General features: G+C 35.3%; 2 protein-coding genes across 5 annotated transcripts in view; both read left to right on the top strand.

Moving 5' to 3' along the window:
* LOC136778139 (probable G-protein coupled receptor CG31760) overlaps positions 1 to 14937 on the top strand; it is a 278811-nt gene that overhangs the window by 37544 nt on the left and 226330 nt on the right. The window lies entirely within an intron of this gene.
* Positions 9447 to 10246, top strand: LOC136781950 (uncharacterized). The gene is made up of 3 exons (XM_066740998.1): positions 9447 to 9604; positions 9663 to 9784; positions 9840 to 10246. Exons 2-3 carry the CDS (start codon positions 9767 to 9769, stop codon positions 10182 to 10184), a joined length of 363 nt encoding a protein of 120 aa, XP_066597095.1. The 5' UTR covers positions 9447 to 9604; positions 9663 to 9766; the 3' UTR covers positions 10185 to 10246.

Below are 14937 nucleotides of genomic sequence, written 5' to 3'. Positions count from 1 at the left end.
AGGTCAAATAAATATTACCATAATAAGGTTTAGGAAAATCAAACAAATTACGTGCCTTTTATTTTATTGAGAAATTTATATTTTCCTAAATAATAAGAGGAAAGGGGGTTATAAACACTGTTTACATTATGTAGGATACACATTATGATATTCTATTCGTTGATAAACTCTGTAACATTAACAAAATATTTAAACACGTAGTTCTATCCTTTTAATGAACATTGTGTATGACCTTCTAAATCCTTATGTTTTCATTTCTCTGTCACACCCATACATACAACAATCATATTCTCTTTTGCCATGAAATTATCTATGTTCCCAAAAAATATTATATCCACGATTATAATTCAATAATTCCACTATAATTAATAGATATACAGTAAAACCTTTTATTTATGTTTTTAGTAAAGCAGCTAGTTATTATTTTTTTCTTGATCTATACTTATCACTTATGCAAGAGAGTTTGCCGTTGTATACAGGGTGGAACGTTAATGCCGCACTTCCTTTAAACGGGATATTCCTGAGTCTTTTCTAAGGAAAACGCTATTGGCCGTTTTAAAATCTGGCCACTGGTTAAGAAGATATTAAAGATTAAATTTTGTATGCAATTATTGATTTTACATATGATTGCAGTAGATTGGTATTTACGTGTGGCAAGTGCAAGTATAAGACAGAAGTTGCTGCTATGAAGTTTCACTCTCCCCTTTTATTGATTTCTTCGGAATCGTTGAGAAGTTGCTGCCGGTTAGCTGTTTTGCTTTTTTATTGATTAGCTGGAAATTTTAAGATTTAATTCAAGTTCTCGCCCAGAAACAAAGGCGTACGCGCAATTTACCTACGGAGAATCTTGGCTGACCGTTATTGTGTGCGTCCCCATACCATTTAATTTCCAATGCCAAATAATTAATGGGCAAATCGAGATAATATAAATTAAATTCTATGAGGATTGAACACTTTAAACCAAGACTATGCTCCAGTCAATGAGCGCTCAGTTGTGCATATCTGTTGATCATTGACTGTAAGCGAGAAAAAGAAGCTATAGCCGAATAGTCGCGTCGTTGACTCTTAGCCTAATAAATGAAAATATTGCGTAATCAAATGTTTATTTACCTGATTTTATGGAGCAACTTCAAGGATGGGCAGCATTGTAAATGTGCTCCATATGGCCACCTTCAGCATCGTAGCACGCCCTTGCTCGTCGGAGAAGATTTGCTTGGACAGTGGCTACCATCTCAGGTGTGATCTCCGTGATAGCCGCATCCAATCGCGCTGTTAGTTCTTCCTGATCCCGCATTAGATGTCTTCCCGTGTAGACCTTTTCTTTCAAGGCCCCCCAAAAGAAGAAATCTAATGGATTCAGATCAGGAGATCTAGCAGGCCAAGGGATGGGACCAACACGGCCGATCCATTTGCCGGGAAACTTGGGGTGCAGCACGCCTTTCGCAGTGGCCGCGTTATGCGGAGCTGCTCCATCGTGCTGGAACCACATTTTCTGCCGACTTTCTAGAGGAACATCTTCCAGAAGGTCTGGAAGCTGATTCTCTAGAAATTCGGCATAAATGTCTCCCGTCAATCGAGATGGTAGGATGCACGGTCCAATCTGTAAACAATTCACAATGAACTTTAGTTGCAAGCATTATTAGCATTTAAGAAACGTGAATAAGTGTTAGAAACTTACCAAATATTTTCCGACGATACCTGCCCAGAGATTTACCAACCATTTGTATTGAGATTTCTGTTCTCTTATTACATGTGGGTTACTCTCAGCCCAATACTGGTTGTTTCTCATGTTCATAACACCATTTTTGTCAAACATGCTTTCGTCAGAGAATAAGATACAATTTATGAAATCGTTACCCTCTCCATGTTTTGCGAGAAGCCAGCGGCAAAACTGCAAGCGGTTCCCATAATCTCTGGGCAATAATTCCTGTACATTCGTGTACTTGTAGGTGTGCATCGATTCGCCATAAAGCACTCGCACCACCGTGGTGTGATTGCTGCCTAAATCTCTGGCTACGGCTCGTGTGCTGGTCCTCGGCCTCTCCCGGAACTCTCGCAGCATCCTCTCCTCAAAGGCAGTAACGCGTGATGTTCTCTGCTTGCTGTTGTCACTATAATTTTGCGCCAAACTGCCCATGTCCCTCAAGCGGTGCACAACCGTCTTGATGACATTTTTGTCCGGGTGTCGCCGATTGGGGAATTTTACCGCGTACACCCTGGCGGCCACGGTGACCGAAGCATTGTTCTGCCAGTATAACTGGAGCATATCACAGTATTCAATGTTGCTATAACTCATTTTTCACTAAATTTACGGTTGAAAAACGGAGAAAATGATGCACACTTATGTCGACAAACTGGTAATAATTTTTTCAGTTGCTAATAACAACCCCTAGTGGTGCGAAAGTAGCCCTTGCTATAAAAAAAAGGGGGTGGTTGTTATTAGCAACTGAAAAATCTATTACCAGTTTGTCGACATAAATGTGCATTGTTTTCTCCGTTTTTCAACCGTAAATTTAGTGAAAAATGAGTTATAGCAACATTGAATACTGTGATCTGCTCCAGTTATACTGGCAGAACAATGCTTCGTCTACCGTAGCCGCGAGGGTGTACGCGGAAAAGTTCCCCAATCGGCGACACCCGGACAAAAATGTCATCAAGACGGTTGTGCACCGATTGAGGGACATGGGCAGTTTGGCGCCAAATTATAGTGACAACAGCAAGCAGAGAACATCACGCGTTCCTGCCTTTGAGGAGATGGTGCTGCGCGAATTCCGGGAGAGGCCGAGGACCAGCACACGAGCCGTAGCTAGAGATTTAGGCAGCAATCACACCACGGTGCTGCGAGTGCTTTATGACGAATTGATGCACCCCTACAAGTACACGAGTGTACAGGAATTATTGCCCAGAGATTATGGGAACCGCTTGCAGTTTTGCCACTGGCTTTTCGCAAAACAAGGAGAGGATAACGATTTCATAAATTGTATCTTATTCTCTGACGAAAGCATGTTTGACAAAAATGGTGTTATGAACATGCGAAACGACCACCATTGGGCTGAGAGTATCCCACATGTAATAAGAGAATAGAAATCTTAATACAAATGGTCGGTAAATCTCTGGGCAGGCATCGTCGGAAAATAATTGGTAAGTTTCTAACACTTATTCACGTTTCTTAAATGCTAATAATGCTTGCAACTAAAGATCATTGTGAATTGTTTACAGATTGGACCGCGCATCCTACCATCTCGATTGACGGGAGACATTTATGCCGAATTTCTAGAGAATCAGCTTCCAGACCTTCTGGAAGATGTTCCTCTAGAAATTCGGCAGAAAATGTGGTTCCAGCACGACGGAGCAGCTCCGCATAACACGGCCACTACGAAAGGCGTGCTGCACCGTAAGTTTCCCGGCAAATGGATCGGCCGTGGTGGTCCCATCAATTGGCCTGCTAGATCTCCTGATTTGAATCCATTAGATTTCTTCTTTTGGGGGGCCTTGAAAGAAAAGGTCTACACGGGAAGACATCTAATGCGGGATCAAGAAGAACTAGCAGCGCGATTGGATGTGGCTATCACGGAGATCACACCTGAGATGGTAGCCACTGTCCAAGCAAATCTTCTCCGACGAGCAAGGGCGTGCATCGATGCTGAAGGTGGCCATATGGAGCACATTTACAATGCTGCCCATCCTTGAAGTGGCTCCATAAAATCAGGTAAATAAACATTTGATTACGCAATTTTTTCATTTATTAGGCTAAGAGTCAACGACGTGACTATTCGGCTATAGCTTCTTTTTCTCGCTTACAGTCAATGATCGACAGATATGCACAACTGAGCGCTCATTGACTGGAGCATAGTCTTGATTTAAAGTGTTCAATCCTCATTGAATTTAATTTACATTATCTCGATTTGCCCATTAATTATTTGGCATCGGAAATTAAATGGTATGGGGACGCACACAATTACAGTCAGCCAAGATTCTCCGTAGGTAAATTGCGCGTACGCGTTAGTTTCTGCGCGATAACGTGAATTAAATCTCAAAATTTCCAGATAATCAATAAAAAAGCAAAACAGCTAACCGGCAGCAACTTCTCAACGATTCCGAAAAAATCAATAAAAGGGGAGAGTGAAAAGTCATAGCAGCAACTTCTCTCTTATACTTGCACTTGCCACACGTAAATACCAATCTACTGCAATCATATGGAAAATCAATAATTGCATACAGAATTTAATCTTTAATATCTCCTTAACCAGTGGCTAGATTTTAAATCGGCCAACTGCGTTTTCCTTAGAAAAGTCTCAGGAATAACCCGTTTAAAGGAAGTGCGGCGTTAACGTTCCACCCTGTATAATTGTAAGATGTATCAATTTTTGCACGTTTCTTTGCAATGAACACTTCTCAACATATTTAATGACAAAGTTTTCTCAGTCCCACTATACCTGAAGTATAGTTAGAACCAATTAAATCCGATGAAAACTAATCTATGATATGCCTACAGAAACTGAATTCTTCGTTTGAACATGATTTATTTGTCACAATAATATTTACTTGATTAGCGGAATATAATAGTCTATTTCAACATGATTTACTTGAACAAATAATATTTATTTGAGTGAAATAAATCATGTTTTGAACGAACTAAATAAAACATTTGCAGTAATTTTTTGGGCGTTACATTGGCAGAAATAATACGTTTATTCTCTATGAATGGACAATTTTATTTCGCACAACTATGCTATATTATTATGAGGAGGTTTCGACTAGGTTCGACAGGTTTAAACAAATGACTATCTGCTACAAGCTAGAACGTTTATGCATGTATACACGGCGGAGACTTCCTCTATATCAGTCAGCATTCTTAGTTTGTCTGTTCTTTTATACGGTAGTGATTTCATATATTTTATCAAGATTTCGTGATGGCATGTAAGATAATGAAGAAAAAGCTTCTAGAATGGAATCTCGGATACCTCATTCCATTATTCGAAGGTAAGTTATCTCAAAACTATGGTTATATATATATATATATATGTCGGAGATGATAGGTTGAGAAGTGATTGGTTGGGGGAATATAGTGGGAGGTAGTTGAGCTATGGTGGAGATAGCAGTAATATGTTGAGAAGAACGAGTGAGCGTTAGATTCAACGAGATGTAAACAAATCGGAGTTAGTAATGTAAAGTGGGTTAGTAAATAAACAAGACGTGGAAGGGAGGGCGGAAGTATGATGCGGAGTAAAATTAGTGACAGTTTCACGGTGGGAACCGGAAAAGACGGAAGTAATCGGGTGGGGGCTAGAAAAATTCAAGTGTTCTCCGATATATATATATATTCTACGTGCAAGTGATTAATCGATTAGTGCATCAATAATCTCGATGTCGCGCGACGATCGATTAAAAATGGCGGATCCGCGGATATGGTCGGTCAGTGGGTAGTAAAACAATCTAGAACAGTGTAAAATGTAGAACATTGTATTATATTTGCTGTATCTGCGTAGGGCTGAACTCAGCAATATTTGAGTGGTGCTTCGGTGATATTAAAATTGAATACAATTTTGAAACATGATTCACATATTATTTTGTAGAACAAAACCTCACATACGATGCAACCTTGGTGCTAACCGAGGGACTTATTTCCCAATTAGGATTGCCTGTTGGTATACAATCAAACCTATTAAAGTGCATTAAAAATGAGAATGTGAGTCTCCTTCGTCTTCGCTTGGACTAATATGAACAATAATTGATAACTTTCATACAGTGAATTTCAATTTTCGTTAGCAGTGTATTGAACTTGCCAAAGAGGCATTAGACGAAACACCGATTGTGCTACATGTAGAGGGCCGCCATGACTCAACAATCGAATTGTATAATTCAATTAGTGAAACTGCACCTGATGATATTTTTAATCAACAATTTTCTTCACTTCAATCTGATGATAATGCAATAGCAAACCAATCATCGTCTAATACTGGTAAGTTGTGCAGAATATCCTGTAAATAGTGAGTTTGAGTATCCAATGTTATTTCAGTGAATGGTGTTAGTGGATTTGTGGACGAAATTTCTACATCGGTAGCGTCGTCTTCAGTGCAATTAGCAGGAGAACCATTACAAAATCGACAAGAAAATAATTCTATCAGGAAAAGGCAGCGACAGACAGTTGTATGTGATTTTAAATTGGAAGAGCTCTTGAGCAGTGATTGCATTGGAGAAGCGGTTTTGGCGGTATATAAATCCAAAAAATATCTCGATAGTCGCTACCAAAATTATTTAGTGCATATAATTTGCACATTTTTCTTAACCAATCGGCCTACTTATGGGTAAGTAGGAATAAATATTTTTACTGCAAAATAAGTTTTTGAAAATAATTTATTTCCTTTAGACGCCTAAATAACGAATGTTTTGAGGTACTTGCAACAAAAATAGTTAATATTTTTACTACAGAAAATCCTCTGACTTATTATACCCCCCTCCCCCCCCCCCCCCCCAATCCGAAAGCACCAGTCAAGACAAAACAAGTCTGGATTATCAAGAGGCAAATTACCAGACAAATATAAAAATCTACTCACATTATTAAAAGATTGTAATGTAATTGATAAAAAAAAATGGATGGATGAGAATAGCGACATTGACGAAGATCCTATTGACCATACTTTATTAAGTAAGTATTTTTATCACTTCTGTTAACCATTTTTTATTGTTCAATATTACGTACAGGTAATGAGGACGAAGATGCTGAAAAATGGCTGAGACATAACAGTCAACCTCTAGAGACTGTTATTGAGAAGTGGATACGTTGTTATAGTCGTGTTAAAAACTATTTGGCTGCCAAAGTATAATTGAAATTTATGATCGTTGGCTAATTTTAAAATGCAGTTTTGGATACTTACTGGTAAAATTTATACTTTTACGGAAACCCAGGTAAAAAAAATCGATCTTAGAAAGATCTTAATTTTGACTTGAACTATAATCGTAAGATCTTAGAAAGATCTTAATTTTGATTGAAATATAATCGTAAGATCTTAGTAAGATCTTACATTCGTCTTTCAGGCAGTCTTGCTTTGGGTCACGAACAAGACGAATATGTAAGATATTTCTACGATCTTTCTAATACTTGAAAATGGTATTTTTGATTTGCAAATATAGGACAGGGCGCGTAAAAAAATTTGGACTTGCAAAGCGCTTGGATTCGGCTGGAAAGATCCTCGAAAGATCTTGCAAAACTCTTTTCAGTGTATTGGAAAGTAGCTTGCTCTATCCCGCCAGCAAGACAAGTTCCGAGCTCTTGGCAAGCGGTTTCCAAGACGATTCGAAATTTGAGAAAGTAAGAAGAATAAGTTATAATTAATTTGTTTATTTATTTATTTTCATATATTTGTTATTATGATTATCGATTAATACAGATATTAGTTAATTTTACTGCATGAAATTTTTTTTCCGCGGTGGGACTCGAACCTGGAACCGATGCCAATCTCACGTACAGCTGTCCGACGTTTGCACCATTCAGCTAAACTTGGATTTATATATCGATTGCTATTTTAGCGTATATAGAAACAATAGACAAATATGTCGTATTCTGATGTCAGCGACAAGATTACTTGTGGACGACTTTTAAGGCCTGAAATTATTAACAAGACATTATAGGGACGTCTTTAGGATCTGAATGCTGTGCGGGATATTTTACGAAGCTAAAGCTAGCGTTCGATGCGAGCAATTCGATAAAGCTCAACATAGCCTGAAGTAAGCAAGCAATGAAAATAAAAAAATATACATCTTCTTCCTTATTTCACAAGGAACAGATCCATATAGGTTAAAAAGTGGCCCTGCAAGGGAAACAGCTGAAAAAAAATTGTAGATGCTTAGAATGCGCGACCTTTTTGCAGATTTCTCTATGTTTTAGCTAAGTTTAACCCCGCTGCTACCCACAGAAAATTCGTCAGTTAATTAAACAAGTATGCATCTTCTTTCTTATTTCATAAGAAAGATCCATATAGGTTAAACAGTGAAGCCAGCGAAGGAAATAGGTGAAAAAAATGATTGAAAGTAATAAAGTGCGACTTATTCATACAGTTTTCTATTATTCGCTTAAATTTTATCTCACTGCTGCCAATAGGAAGTTTGTTAGCCAATTAAAAAAATATGCATCATCTTCCTCTTTTCATAACGAAGAGATCCATATAGGTTAAGAAGTGTTGTAATCGGCGAGGGAAATAACTGAAAAAATTATAGAATCTAAAAATGTGCGACGTACTCACAAATATTTTACGTTTATTATAATCCGAATTCACTAAATTTCTTCGGCTATTTCCCTTGCCGGCTCCACTGCTTAACCTATATGGATATCTTTCTTATGAAATAAGAAAGAAGATGCATACTTGTTTAATTAACTGACGAATTTTCTGTGGGTAGCAGCGGGGTTAAACTTAGCTAAAACATAGAGAAATCTGCAAAAAGGTCGTGCATTCTAAGCATCTACAATTTTTTTTTAGCTGTTTCCCTTGCCGGGTCCACTTTTTAACATATATGGATCTGTTCCTTGTGAAATAAGGAAGAAGATGCATATTTTTTTATTTTCATTGCTTGCTTACTTCAGGCTATGTTGAGCTTTATCGAATTGCTCGCATCGAACGCTAGCTTTAGCTTCGTAAAATATCCCGCACAGCATTCAGATCCTAAAGACGTCCCTATAATGTCTTGTTATTAATTTCAGGCCTTAAAAGTCGTCCACAAGTAATCTTGTCGCTGACATCAGAATACGACATATTTGTCTATTGTTTCTATATACGCTAAAATAGCAATCGATATATAAATCCAAGTTTAGCTGAATGGTGCAAACGTCGGACAGCTGTACGTGAGATTGGCATCGGTTCCAGGTTCGAGTCCCACCGCGGAAAAAAAATTTCATGCAGTAAAATTAACTAATATCTGTATTAATCGATAATCATAATAACAAATATATGAAAATAAATAAATAAACAAATTAATTATAACTTATTCTTCTTACTTTCTCAAATTTCGAATCGTCTTGGAAACCGCTTGCCAAGAGCTCGGAACTTGTCTTGCTGGCGGGATAGAGCAAGCTACTTTCCAATACACTGAAAAGAGTTTTCCAAGATCTTTCAAGGATCTTTCCAGCCGAATCCAAGCGCTTTGCAAGTCCAAATTTTTTTACGCGCCCTGTCCTATATTTGCAAATCAAAAATACCATTTTCAAGTATTAGAAAGATCATAGAAATATCTTACATGTTCGTCTTGTTCGTGACCCAAAGCAAGACTGCCTGAAAGACGAATGTAAGATCTTACTAAGATCTTATGATTATATTTCAGTCAAAATTAAGATCTTTCTAAGATCTTACGATTATAGTTCAAGCCAAAATTAAGATCTTTCTAAGATCGATTTTTTTTACGCGGGAATTGGGGACAAAGCCGGATTCTATATAGTAAATTAATTTTACATTGAGAAAGATTTTGACATCTGCTATAAAGAAAAGAGCAATTTATTCCCCAAAAAGGTTTAGCTGGCTGTGTGAACAAACGAGTAAGGCTCGTACAACACCCCGTACCCCGAAAGATAATTTGATTGAAGAGCTATTAAATTGTCCAGTAGTATGTGATGGTAAGCCCACTTATTTAGTAATTGTATAAAATTTTAAGTCCTTTACTTGCATTTTCAGATCGCAAAGTGATTATCCAAGTATATTTATTAGTGTCTGCGCTGCCACCTCGTGCCCAGAAAGTTACAAAATGGAAACCATCCATTATTGAATGCAGAAAAGGAATGGTAGAGGTGGTGAAGGTAAGACTACCATTTTTTCTTATACAATTCTCTGCATTGCTATTTGATATTTTAGACTTCTGTGGATGTAGAAGCGGCCATTTCAAGACGAGAAAAAAAGATGAAAAAACTGGGCATGACCGTGCAACCTTTCATAATTGTGCAATCAACGACTCTAGATAAAGTAGACAAGATTTTTGTCTCAATAAGCAGCCATATCTATGACGTTCCATCGATGATTAAAGCTTTAGAGGTGTGTTTTAAATCGTTTATCGTATTTGATCTATCCTATCCTCCAGAAGGAGAACATCTATGGACTTACATTCAGTGGATGATATATGACATATACACTAAATATGATGGCAAATACCCTAACGTTATGTCTATGATAAACAGAGTACGATCTCTTTCTAACAATTAATCTTTAAACGAGGCTATTAAAAAATAAGTGGAAGTCAACTATTTTGATAGATAATAAGTAATTATTTTCGACTCTTGCGCATACTATTAACTATTTTCTTCAATTTGGAATTCTTTATTTTATAAATTATTATATACGCTCATTTATTTCGATAATGTTTCGTTGCAAGATTTGTAATATTGTGATAAAAACTACCAAACAATTTCTGTTGCATTTAAAAGGACTACACCCTTGTCGCTTTAAGTATGAGTGTTGCTCTGATCAGTGTGGACGATCGTTTCTAAATATACATTCTCTAAAAAAACATATTAATAAGACACACATTGCTGTAGATAGTCCTAGTACTTCAATTGATTATAATAGGGACCCTTTAAATTTGCAATGCTTTCATAGCAATCCGGATATAAATGAAGCTGTTGACAAAATTGATAATGATGAGTTAACAAGCGTGTTTATAAATTCGAAAATCAATGAAATATGTACCACAGGTAACGTTAAAGATTACCATAAAAATTTTCAGCTACGTGGTTTGCGTTTCATATCGAATTTGTCTTCCAAGACTTGTGTGACTAGATCTATGGTTCAACACGTCATAAACGAAGTGAAAACCTTAATGGAAGTCGTTCAGGAAACTATATATACCGAATTATGCGACATTTTAAAAAGTACAACGTTGCTCAAGAAGATATGTCAGGGGTGAATACAATTATTAGTTCTACAAAATCATTATTCAGTTTTTTAGAAGCAGAATATTTAAGAGAAAAGTTTTTGATACAAACTGCATATTTTATCAAACCCATTCCATATGTAATAGGTGAATGTCGGCAATCAAGAAAAACTAAAAATGTTACAGCATATACTGCTCGGAAGTATGTTGCACAAGTTATACCTATGAGAGAAGTATTATCCAAATTCCTGCAATTGCCAAATGTGTTGAAAGTTATAGATGAGCAATTCGCTAATTACGATGAGGAACGTTTCGAAAATGTTATTCATAATGTCACACAAGGCTCGCTGTATAAGAATTTGCGTCAAAAATATCCGTCGAAAATGTTTGTTACTTTGTATATTTACTTCGACGAGTTCGAATGTGGTAACCCTTCGGGTTCTAAAGCTGGCGAACACAAATTAGGTGCTATGTATTATTCCATCGCAGGATTACCTGTGCAAATTTACACTAAATTGGAAAATATTTTTCTAGCACAATTATACGAAACAAAGTATTCCCAACATTTCACTACATCGCAAATTTTTTACAAATTGTATGAAGAATTAAAATTTCTGGAAGATACAGGTATCATTATAAAAACAGAGAATAATTTGATCCGCAGAATTTATTTTGTATTAATTGCTATATTAGGGGATAACGCAGGATTAAATTGGATTTTGGGTTTTCAGTGTAACTTTAGGAGTAATTTTTTTTGCCGAATATGCAATCTTACCAGAGCAGATTGTCAAAATGTACACGAAATTTCTGCAGCAATGCGCAATCCCATCGATTATTATAGGCATTTACAAAACAAATCTAACGGAGCAAGGAAAGCTTGTGTATTCAATAAACTAAAGTATTATAATAATTATGTCAACTTTTCTGTAGATCTTATGCATGATTTGTTTGAAGGAGTATGTCGCTATGACATGGCGTTAATTCTCCAAGTACTTATGTATGCTGATAAGTTGTTCGACATCCACGAAATCAATAGACGCATAGATAGAATTTTTAACTCATAATAAATCGGACTTGGGAAATAGCCCACCTCCTATCTATGACGATTATATTAAAAAAGGTTGTTTAATTATGTCTGCATCTGAAATGCACGCATTTGTGTTATATTTCCCGTTTATCGTAAGCTCCTTAGTAGATGAAAATTCAGAAGTATGGAATTTCTATTATATATTACACGACTTAGTAGTAACCTTGTATAGTAGAAGTTTTAATACAGATTTAATTTGTTATCTGAGGGCCATAATTGCTGAGCATCATAGAGAATTTTTGCGACTGTTTAAAACACACTTGAAACCAAAATATCATTTATTGACACATTATCCGTCCATAATCACTTGTCTGGGTCCACCACTAAATTTTTCATCAATGAGATATGAGTCTTTCCATAGGATTTCCAAAAGTATTTCTCTAATGTAGTTGCAAGCAGAATAAATTTGCCGTATACAATTGCTTTTAAACATCAATTGAAATTCAGCGACAGACTTTTATGCAATCGAGGCTTCAGCGATAATTTAGAATTCCCTCAGAAAATAAAAACTCAGGCAAATTATATGCACGAAAAATTGTTTGGTAGCCTTCATTACGTTAGATACGTTTTAAATAAATATGTGAAATACCACAAAGGTACAATTGTTGTTATAGATATATTGAAAGATGAAACGCCGATATTTGGAGAAATATGCAATGTTTATTTAGATGATAAAAATGAAATATTTTTTAGTTTATTTGTGTTTGCGACAGTAGGATATATTAATCATTTATAAATCTTATCAAATCGTTAGAGAAATTGAACGTCGAAAAATTTGTATCTTTATCTGATTTGTATACAGAAAATCCATGTACCATACATAATTGTGATGGTGTTTTCTACGTGCCTGCTTTTTTTATTATAAATATTTAATGAATAAAATACGTTTTTCTTGAATAATATGTATCATTATTAATACCGATTATTTAATTTCACTGAAACTGCTGCTAAATTTGCTATACACTTAAAATGATTTGATTTAACTTCAAAAAGGCTTTAGTATAATTATTTCACTTAATTCAAAGAAATAAGTTTATAATATTGTCTGAATTCAAATAGTTTTTCTTCCAATTCTAATATCGATTTGTTCAATGAAGTTAATAAGTTTGGGACAAATATATAATTTCATTGGTCCAATTAAAATATTCAAATACAGCATATATTACTCACAAACACTATCTTTTCGCCGTATTGGATTCTACAATTTATTTAAGACAAATAAATTTCACATTGATGCAAATAAACCTTTCTCTCGGTGTACATATAGGTAATTTTTTAATTTTTAAGGTTTTTAAATTGCTAAGCTTGTTACGTAAAATGACGTATTTGACATTATAATTGACAAATGATGCTGATCACGCAATATTATCGCAATCATAAAAAAATGACAGGTACTCGCTAAATAATTTCACTTCAAAAAACCAGCAAATAATCTTTATTGTTAGTTTCGTATTACATCCTTGATTCTCTGATGCTTTCCTAAAGTGCAGGATTAAGTTTTAATGTGTTTAAATGTATTCATATATAGGAATCACATTCTTTACGGACAGCATAAATATAGTTTTCACATCATCAGCACATTTTCTTTTAATTTTCCTAGTAAGAATTAAAGTTGTTTAATATACATATTGTTTATTAAAAAGGTGCCTGTAATTAGTAATAAGATAATATAATTTACAAATGCAACACACGGTAGATACTCGTTCAGTTACTAAAAATAGTTAGCATCTGCGTTCAACCAATTGGTCACTTGATCGATTATCGACTAACTAATAGAAGCATCATGTTCCTTCTTTGGTAATAAGACAATAAAGGGGAATAAAGTTTAAAAAAACATTGTCTATTTCATTTTCATTTCAAAGTAAAAAGCCTTGAAGATTCCAGTTAATTGATTAATCGATTAGTAGCCTGAACATATTCATGAAATAGTTTTATCGTTAGTGATAAGATGTCTGCTCTGTGCGACTAAAATGTAAAATATAAAGCATTTGCTTATTACCAATTCCTATAACATAGTTTGAAAAAAGGAGCGTACAAATGAAATTGTTATTCTTTATTCATAGTAAGTAGGAAATAGCATAGAAAAGTGTGAAAAAGTAAAAAATTTGTGTGGTGAACGTAATGTGAATGTGACTTCTATATGGATGCTATTAATGGATTAAAACTCATTCCTGCATTTTAAGAAAGTTTCAATGGATCCAGAATAACCACCTATATTAATAGTAAAATATAATCTGCTTATTTGAAAATGGAAATATTAAACGAGCACGTATTATTTGTTCGTGTTTGCGATGATTGTGCGTGGTCGACGTCACCTGTCGAGCGTGACGTCAAACACGTCATTTTACGTTCTGCATCGCACTTGTTTTACCTATTTGTAGGAAAAGTGCCTGAGGGAAAACAATCTTAATATATATTCAGGAGTACTTCTCTTTAAAAAAGTATATGAATTTTAATACGCTTTGTATACAATTGTATTTTTTGCTATATTTAAAACTCTTATAAATAATTGTAAGTGATTATACGCAAATACATGTGTTGTATAAACGTACATTGTCAAACTGATTCATCAAACTTTCAACTAACTTCACTCCGTACTTTATCTGCCAATTTTATATGCTAGATTATAGCCGAAAGGTTGACGAATCAATTAGGTACAATGTGTAGATATAAGATAAGAGGCAAAAAATAATAATTAGCCAGAGAGCTTGTTAAATTTATTTCCTGATCAAGTTCAACGGAATTAACGATGCTTTAGATTGAACAACACGCTTGAGATCTTTCATATTTAACGAGAGTCGAACTATAACGTGTACCTTTTTGAGGTGGGTACTAGATTTTCTAAAAACTTTGTAGAAGTGAGTCGACTATCTATAAATTAGTGAATATGGCCGAAATCTAGTGGCATTTTGCTACAGTTTCCTGATGTCTTTATTGTAGTATTCATTTAGAAATGATGATCTGGAGAAACATGTAACTTAATAATCATTAAAATAACG

Source organism: Prorops nasuta, unplaced genomic scaffold (genome assembly GCF_024137725.1).
Source record: "Prorops nasuta isolate Cenicafe-Biocafe unplaced genomic scaffold, Cenicafe_Pnas_1.2 PNAS00002, whole genome shotgun sequence".
NCBI classification, from domain to species: domain Eukaryota; kingdom Metazoa; phylum Arthropoda; class Insecta; order Hymenoptera; family Bethylidae; genus Prorops; species Prorops nasuta.
This window is presented reverse-complemented; position numbering and strand designations above follow the sequence as displayed.